General features: G+C 42.5%; 1 protein-coding gene across 3 annotated transcripts in view; it reads right to left on the reverse strand.

Annotated features, from left to right (window-relative positions):
• The window catches only part of SLC30A9 (solute carrier family 30 member 9), an 86457-nt gene extending 79694 nt beyond the window's left edge, over positions 1-6763 (reverse strand). For all 3 annotated transcript variants that reach the window (XM_086407732.1, XM_086407731.1, XM_086407736.1), the window contains exon 1: positions 6522-6763. In XM_086407732.1, the coding sequence (XP_086263858.1) occupies positions 6522-6633 (112 nt within the window). In that variant the 5' untranslated portion in view covers positions 6634-6763. The remainder of the gene's footprint in view (positions 1-6521) is intronic.
• Positions 6764-9476: the final 2713 nt, after the last annotated feature.

Below are 9476 nucleotides of genomic sequence, written 5' to 3' on the forward strand. Positions count from 1 at the left end.
TAAAATAAACAAGGACCTACCGTATAAGACAGGGAACTATATTCAATAACTTGTAATAACATACAATGGGAAAGAATCTGATAATATATGTGTGTGTGTATAACTGAACCATAATGCTGCATTTTTAAAAACAAGCAAAATACAGGTTGATTTCAACTATTAAATGGATTATGCATCTGGATTATGCATAATTTTTACTCTATATCTTAATATTTTTCTGTATTTTCCCCAACGCCTAAAATTTTAAATTAAAAATATATGCACTGTTAAATCACTTCTAACATTATTTCTGCTAATAGGAGCACAATGATTGTCTCTAGTTTACTTTTATACTTTCAGCGAGCAAAATAAAATGCAGGAAAATCCCTTTCAGGTCTAATCATCAGGCAAGCAAAAGGACTGCCTGGTGACTTACACCAGTTAGCTCAACCTTCAGGACTAGTGCTGATGTGATTTTTCACCAGAACAGACTAAGCAACCAGGAATCCTTTTTTTTTTTTTGCGTATGTAAAGAATATGCAACTTTCTGCACTGCATCTTGGCACACAACTCTACTTCCTTGCTTAATTCTTAATTTTTTCTTAGAAAGGGGGGGGCGAATATTTAATATATTAAGGATTCACCAAGTGCCACTGTCCTAAATGCTCTACCTGTATTATCACACTATAATTTATATCCCAAAGTATGCCTCAAAATCATCTGCATCTCTCCATCTCCATTGCCTTTTCATACTGTTCATGGGGTTCTCAGAATATTCATCGGAAAGACGGATGCTAAAGCCAAAACCCCAATACTTTGGCCACCTGATGTGAAGAACTGACTCACTGGAAAAGACCCTGATGCTGGGAAAGATTGAAGGCAGGAGAAGGGGACGACAGAGGATGAGATGGTTGGATGGCATCACTAACTCAATGAACATGAGTTTAAGCAAGCTCCAGGAGCTGGTGATGTACAGGAAAGCCTGGCATGCTGCAGTCCATGGGGTTGCAAAGAGTCAGACATACTGAGCGACTGAACTGATCTCCATTACTAAGTACCATGGCCCAACTACAATCTTCTTTGTGTGGCTAACTCTAATAACCCTCTACTGATCTCCTTATTCCTTTCCCCTTTCCAATCCAACATTAGTCAGAATGATATTTTTAAAACATTTCCTTTTCTGGCCCCTTAAACCTATGGCCCAAAAGGCTATGAAAGTGAAAGTTGCTCCATCATATCCGACTCTTGCGACCCCATGGATTACAGTCCATGACCTTCTCCAAGCCAGAATACTGGAATGGGTAGCCTTTCCCTTCTCCAGGGGATCTTCCCAACCCAGGCATTGAACCCAGGTATCCAGCATTGCAGGCGGATTCTTTACCAACTGAGCCACCAGGGATGCCCAAGTATATTGGAGTAGGTAGCCGATCCCTTCTCCAGCAGATCTTCCTGACCCAGGAATCGAACCAGGGTCTCCCTGATACCTCTCAAATCTCACTTCACACATCCCTCCCTTTCCAACCACACTCCAGCCAAAGCATGTTTCTTTCTGCTCCTGAATACTATAAGTCTGGTCTTCTCTGCCTGGATTGCTCTTTGCCCCAGATCTTCACCTGGCTTGCTGATTTTCATTTGTCATGACTTGGTTCAGTCACCACCTCCTTAGAAAAGCTGGAGTCCCAGGCCAGCATAAATGATAAAATGGCCCCTGCAGGCTTCTAGACTGCCACTCGGCTTACTTCTTTTACAATGTTTAGGTATGTTCCTCATTCCTCATTTCCAAAAAAGGTGGAAAGTCTGTCTTGTTCAGCACAACACAATCAGCGGCTACAATGCCTGATACCTCTTCCTGAATGATCCTCACTCACAAAAACCCTACACATGAAACACATGCTGTGGCTAACCTCACTCCACAGGCAACCTTATCACTAACCTGAACTACACAGAATCCTGCTGCCACTCTGCCAAAATGGTCTTTTACAACTGTCAATGTTCCTGTTGCTTATTTAAGGGATTCAATCCCCACTCTACTTTTCATGTGGTAGTACCAGCACATTACAGACCAAAATCTAAAAATACAAAGGTTAATTTCTATCTTTTTATGTAAAAACAATACTTTTATTAATCTTGGATTTCAGCAAAAGCCTGCATCTATTGATTTGTAGTCGTTAAGGGAGTATCCCCCCACCTCAAATCCTTGTCAATGAGGCAAGGTACAAATACATGAAAAACAGGTGAGACATATACATCAAGAACATTTTCCCAAGTCACTAAATATTCTTCTAAATTATATTTTTTTAACAGCTGCATCTATCACCAGCCCTTAATAAATATACCCAAATATGGTGTATTTATTATACCATATACTTTTCATAACTGTAATATACTCTTCATAACTGTGTTACCTATTTATTACTATTAATAATAAACTTGTGTGCACACTTTAGTATGTATCTGGTTATTTCTTGAAAGCAAATCCCTTTAAGTAGAACTGCTGGGTAAGAAGGCACAGAACTTTAAGGTTCTTTTTAGTACAAGGAATAACTGACCTCCAAAACACTGACCAACTAACTACGTGTCCCAGTTAGTAGTAAGAGTTTCTGCTTTCCTGCACCCTCAATATGGAGTATCACTATGAAAAACTTAGCTAATGTGAAAGCAATTAGTAGTAAACTCTTTAGATTTGTATTTCTATACTTATTAGTAAATATGGAACATTTTTGCATTTTTATTGGTCACTCGAATGCCCTTATGAATGCATTCATCTCCTTTGCCCATTTTTCTACTGGGCTTGTAAAAATTCTTTATAAATTAGGAATACTAATTCTATATCTGCACTGCCCAGAAGTCACTGTTCACTGAGTACCTTAAATGTGGATAGTCTGAACATGTGCTGTAAGTGTAAAATACACACTGGACTCCAGAAACAGTTCAAAAAGATAAAGTAAAATACCTCAATAATTTTTATACTGATCATAATATTGAAATACTTTGAATATACTGGATAAACTATATTAACAAAATTAATTTCATCTGTTTTTACTTTTTAAAATACGGCTATCAAAATTACATACATGATACACATTATATTTCTTTCAGACAGAACCGCCCTCGAATATTGTTCTCCTTGTTGCCTTTAAATGTTTACGATGCCGGGAGCCGGCATATTGCATACTGAGTGCATATTGCATATTGAGTGCAGCACTTTCCACAGCATCATCTTTCAGGATCTGGAATACCTCAACTGGAATTCTATCACTGCCAGGAGCCAGCGTGAGGAGCTCCACCCATGACAAAGGTCATGAGGAAGGAGGCTCGGCGTAATCGAGCCTCAGGAGTCCCCCTGGAAATTCTCGAGCATCTACCCCCAAAACCAGAGTCTGCCTACTTTCTGCTTTGTGCTTTCACCTACACCTCTGACTTTACTGGGGGCTGTCCCCCACTACCTCTCTCTGAAAAAAGAGTTAGCTTACAGCTCCAGTTAATAATTCCTGGGTGTGACAGTGTTTCAACCTACAAACTCCTTTGGAAGTCCTCTAGCCTGCCTGAATAGGTTTTTCCAGCCACATGTGATTGCTCAGAGCCTCCCAACTGTGAGAGGTATGAGATGTTCTAAACTGTCTAAATACAGATTCCTTTGAGCAGTTAAAAGATTGATTAGAAATTGTATTGGTGAAAAAAAAAAAAAAAAAAAGAAATTGTATTGGTGAAGGGATTTTCACTTGTTGGGCCAATGTTTGCTGCTAAGTTTCCATATCCCTTACCTGCTGTGTCCCTGGCAGTGTATTGATTAATATAATTGGTGTAAGTAGTAGCTTTAATGTTTGTAACCTGGGACCCCTGAGTTAATTCTTTTTCTTGTTATAGCCCACCACACGTTTGCTCTGTAGGAATGCAACTTTATCTAATGCTTTTGGAGGGTGGCTCCTGACCAATCACCTTTAGAGAAAAATAAGTTTTCTGAAGAAAGGGTCTTAAAGTGTTAACAGGCCTCCGGGCCAGAAGATGATGCAAATCACCTAAGCTTTTGCATATGATAAGTTTGCAGGAAGAAAGCCTGGCTTGCTGCATGACTCTACCCCTTCCCCCATTATCCTCTATGCATAACTTAAGGTATAAAAACTACTTTGGAAAATAAAGTGCGGACCTTGTTCACCGAAACTTGGTCTCCCCATGTCGTTCTTTCTCTCACCTTCTGGCTGAATTATTCAGCCTCTTTTCTCCACTGAATTTCCTCACTGAGCTAGCCTTATTTCAGCCTCTTTTCTCCACTGAATTTCCTCACTGAGCTAGCCTTATTCTATTACTCTTTATATCCTTAATTAACGTTTAATTAAGCAGTTGTTTCCTGATCCTCGCCGATGCCGTCCCCGCTTCGAATTCCCTGGATCCACCGGGGCTGGACCCCGGCAGTTTACAGTGTTAATTTGACCCACCAGCATTTCTCATCTTTGAGCATGTATAAGAAGCAGTTTGGAGAAGGAAATGGCAACCCACTCCCATATTCTTGCCTACAGAATCCCGTGGACAGAGAAGCCTGATGGGCTGCTGTCCATAGGGTTGCAAAGAGTCGGACACGACTGAAGCGCCTGAGCATGCATGGACGCATTGGAGAAGGAAATGGCAACCCACTCCAGTATTCTTGTCTGGAGAATCCCAGGGACAGAGGAGCCTGGTGGGCTGCCGTCTATGGGGTCGCACAGAGTTGGACACGACTGAAGCAACTTAGCAGCAGCAGCAGCAGCAAGAAGCAGTTGTTTCCCTTAAGATTCTTCCTCTACTACTCTTTTTAAATTTACACAGGGCTTTCAGAAGCACAAACTAAACTTTATTTCTTGACAAAGTAAAAACACTTATTTTTAGAAATTTCTCTCCAAAAGTTCTTCCAATATTTCTTTCTTAGGTGCAACCAACTTGATTAGTACTTTTTCTAAATAATCCTTTTGAAGTTTTGTAACAATTATGGTCACCCTTTTAAAAGCTGTTTAGGTATTATTGAAACTAAATTTTCACCAACAAGGTTATTTTTCAATCTACTATTTTTAAGTATGAGAACACACTTTAATTTTTTGGTAATAAATACTGTAAACAACTTTGCAGTCATTGTGACTGGTGAAGACAGGCGATTCTTATCACAGAGGGATGAGAAAAGAGCACATAAATTTCAACAGAGAATAATGAATTACAAATTACACCATTTCACCTCCTTTTACCAACACTTAAAGGCAGTTTAGACTAAATTTAGCTACAGTCCACTGGGTTGCAGAGTGGGACATGACTTCGCGACCAAGCAACAACAGCCACTCCACCTAATTTAAGTGTAAAATGCCAAAACTACTTGGTCAACAGAAGCAATCATGCTAGAAAGCTTAGATGAGGATTTTGGAGTATGGTAGAACTAGATGATTCATCTTGTTCACAAGAGAATCGGGTATATTTCCCATTACAGGAAAACTCCACAGTTACACGTTTTTATCACTACCTAAGTCTCCAAAACAGCTCTTTTAAAATGAACCCTTCTGAAATTTTAAGAGCCAGTTTCTACATTTACTACAAATCAAAAATAGGACCATATGCCAAAATACCTACACAGTAAAGAGCTTCTAAAGCTTATGTTACTTAGAAACTTGAATGACTACAACTTCCAACTTTTATTGCAAAGTCACAAACATGCTACAAGATTTTTCAAACATAAACTTTGGGGAAATGTTTCTTTAAATTCTCTTTTCACCCACAAGAATCTGGGGGATTAGGTTAGGAGTGGATTTGATTCTGTCTCTCCCTCTTTGTTCCTCTCGGCCTGCTAGGGACTATTGGTATGGCAAAAACGGAGGTAAGCTTGACTCAGACTTGCAAGTTCAATGATATTTTGCAAACTGCCAACTGAAATTTGAGTCAGAAAAGATTGTTGGATAAGAATTATAAAAACAGTAAACCAGTAAACATTTCTTCACCAAAAAGAGTCTTCAACCGAACTGGGTTCATTCAATTAATTGCGGGACTGTCAGAGTCTCATATTAAATAATTATTCGTAAATGTTAAGTAGTAACTCCCAACTTCCTCTCAGAAAATTTAATAAAACAAGCTGGGCATATGAGAAAAGCAATAGGGTAAGAAAATCCAGAGTCACAAGTGCTCAATAAAGGTAAGGCGGTGAGCTTAAAACACCCTGGAACTTGGAGTCAGCAATTTCCTATTGACTGGGGGAGGAGGCGGGCCGTCACCGCCATGCACTAAGATGCTCACGTAACCTTTCATCTGAAACGAAGTAGTCGGTTTCATGGATGCCATCGGACCGCGAAATGCCCCAAATTCCCGCGGGAGCCGTGCTAGAACTGTACGCGAGACCAGATCAAGGAGGCCTGTAGGGGCCACGGCAGGGTGGGTATCCTGAACTGCGAAGACGGAGGGCCAAAAGGAAGGTTCTTTGGCTGGGGAAGGGCAAGGCGGCGTACTGCCCGAGGCGAGGCACCCGGCTCCGAGCCCGGCCTTGTCTTCAAGTCCGGCTTCCGCGGAGTCAGTGGTCGGCGCGGGACACTCACCCTGGCGGTCGCTGGAGCCCCGGGCCGCCGCCCTGCAGCGCAGACGGAGCCGGCACAGGGAAGACCAGCTACATCTGTGGGCCGCAGCGGCGGCGGCCAAGCCCGGTAACATCCTGGCGGGGCAAAGGCCCCCACTCGGACACCGCCTGCTGCCTCCGCGCCGCCGCCGCCACCAACTGACTCCATAGACCGGACACTACCGAACACCGACCCTTGCGCCGCCTGAGGCGGCTTCAGCGAACCCGGAAATGGTAACATCATTTAGAGACCTAGCTGCGGAGACAGCGGAAGTGGCGTGCGCGAGCAGGACCAATCGCGAGACCTTGCCAGACCCTGACCACTTGGGGAAGGCGTGGCTGCGCAGGAACTTTGGCGTTTTCCCTGTCTTCCGCGCTTTTACTGTGGCGCTTTGTTTGAATGTCTGGAATCAAGATTGCCGGGAGAAATATCAGTAACCTCAGATATGCAGATGACACCACACTTATGGCAGAAAGCGAAGAACAGCTAAAGAGCCTCTTGATGAAAGTGAAAGAGGAGAGTAGAAACGTTGGATTGAAACTCAACATTCAGAAAACTAAGATCATGGCATCCGGTCCCATCACTTAATGGTAAATAGATGGGGAAACAACGGAAACAGTGATAGACTTTATTTTGGGGAGCTCCAAAGTCACTGCAGATGGTGACTGCAGCCATGAACTTAAAAGACGCTTACTCCTTGGAGGAAAAACTATGACCAACCTAGACAGCATATTAAAAAGCAGAGACATTACTTTGCCAACAAAGATCCATCTAGTCAAAGCTATAGTTTTTCCAATAGTTATGTATGGATGTGAGAGTTGGACTATAAAGAAAGCTGAGCGCTGAAGAATTGATGCTTTTGCACTGTGGTGTTGGAGAAGACTCTTGAGAGTCCCTTGGAATGCAAGGAGATCAAACCATTCAATCCTAAAGAAAATCAGTCCTGAATATTCTTAGGAAGGACTGATGCTGAAGCTGAAACTCTAATACTTTGGCCACCTGATGCGAAGAACTGACTCCTTTGAAAGGACCCTGATGCTGGGAAAGATTTAAGACAGGAGGAAAGGGGTCAACAGAGGATGAGATGGTTGGATGGCATCACCAGCTTGATGGACATGTTTCACCAAGCTCCAGGAGTTGGTGATGAACAGGGGAGTCTGGCATGCTGCAGTCCATGGGGTCTCAAAAGAGTTGGACACTTCTGAGCGACTGAACTGAACTGAAATCATTAATAGACTGAATTATCTCGTGTTTTTTAGTTATATAAGTCTTTTAAACCAAGAAGCCACATTTTGCCTACACTTTTAGGTGAAAACATCCCTGACTAACATGGTTGCGGTGGTTCAGTCACTTAAATTGTGTCCTGACTCGATGGACATGAGTTTGAGTAAGGTCCGAGAGTTGGTGATGGACAGGGAGACCTGGCATGCTGCAGTCCATGGGGTCACAAAGAGTCGGACATGACTGAGCAACTGAACTGAACTGTCTTCCTTGCTTCTACTGTGGCACTTTGCTTGGATGTCTACACGTGAATTATTTGCTTCTTAACAGCCCATGAAAACTTGGGCAGAAGTGACAGCTTTGGGGGGCTCTGCCTACTCTCCTTTTTTCTGGGCTCAGATCCTGGGCCATGCTGTTGGAACAGGATGGAAGATGGGAAGGAAGGACAATGGCCTTCTGAGCCTCTCCTTCTCCTGAGCCTTATTGGATAAGCCCAAGACTAGGCTAATTGGTCCTCAGTGCTCTCAGAACCTGTTCCACAGTATGTCACAACACTGCTGTGTAGCCATTACCATGAGGGCAAGTACCCACAGAATCAGAACTTGCCTTACTAACCTCTGAACCTGGGACTCCTGTCTGTAATATAAGACTTACATGCTCAGGATTTATGTGGGTAGAGCAGGTGTGCAGACAAGTAAATAGGAGTCAGTGTGGTCCCAGGGAGAAAGCAATCAACAATATTCACCAAGCATTAACTGTGATGTTTATCTGACATGCTCTCAGGTCTTAGCTCAAAAGAGCGACACCTGCCTTGACCGCCCTAGCTATAGTATGGGAGCAAGATTTTCCACCCCAAAGTGAGTTTCTTTGGCATGTGTATTAGTTTAGGCTGATTTTTTTTTTAAGGTCAAAGACTCATTACCTTTGACCTTTCCCCGACCTGCTTAAAAGAATGTGGAGGAAGCAAGATTTTCCACCCCAAAGTGAGTTTCTTTGGCATGTGTATTAGTTTAGGCTGATTTTTTTTTAAGGTCAGAGACTCATTACCTTTGACCTTTCCCCGACCTGCTTAAAAGAATGTGGAAGATGTGTCTGCCAAGGGTGATACCACCATAGATAACCATAGTACAAACTAGATGTGTAGACTCAGAGGAACCTAGCAAAGTCTGCTAAAATTCCCCTCTGTGTCCCATTGTGTTTGCTGACCCATCAAACATTTGTTTACCAAACGTCTGCTGTTTTTGTCTCCTTTTCAGTTGCCTTCCTCCCCTTGGAAGTCCCAAACCACCACCCCTAACATCCTCTTTTTTTTTTAACTGAAGGTGGTATTCAAGTTGGCCATTTTGGAGAGTTACTCAGTTTTCCTGGGTCTCTCCTATGTATACATGTTGTTGAACTTTTGTTTGATTTTATCCTGTAATCCATCTGATGTAAGTTTAACTCTTAGACCAACTAGAACTTAGAAGGTGTAGACTTAAAAAATATTGAGAGTTATGTTTTATTCCGCAGGAATTTTTAGGACTTCAAGCCAGGGAAGCAGCATCTCAAGTAACCTGGAGAGAACTGCTCCGAGGAGGTGAGGGGAGAATCAGGTTATATAGTTTTGCTACAAAGGGCAGGTAGTTTGAACATCAAAAGGTTATCGTTGCTCTCTTTCCCTGCTGCTGCAGAGGCGGAGGCTCAGGTGCATTCAAGATTGGGCTCCACCCATAACCC

The sequence above is a fragment of the Bos grunniens genome, chromosome 6 (assembly GCF_055505025.1).
Source record: "Bos grunniens cultivar Pamir isolate PY7600 chromosome 6, Bosgru_T2T1.0, whole genome shotgun sequence".
NCBI lineage: Eukaryota > Metazoa > Chordata > Mammalia > Artiodactyla > Bovidae > Bos > Bos grunniens.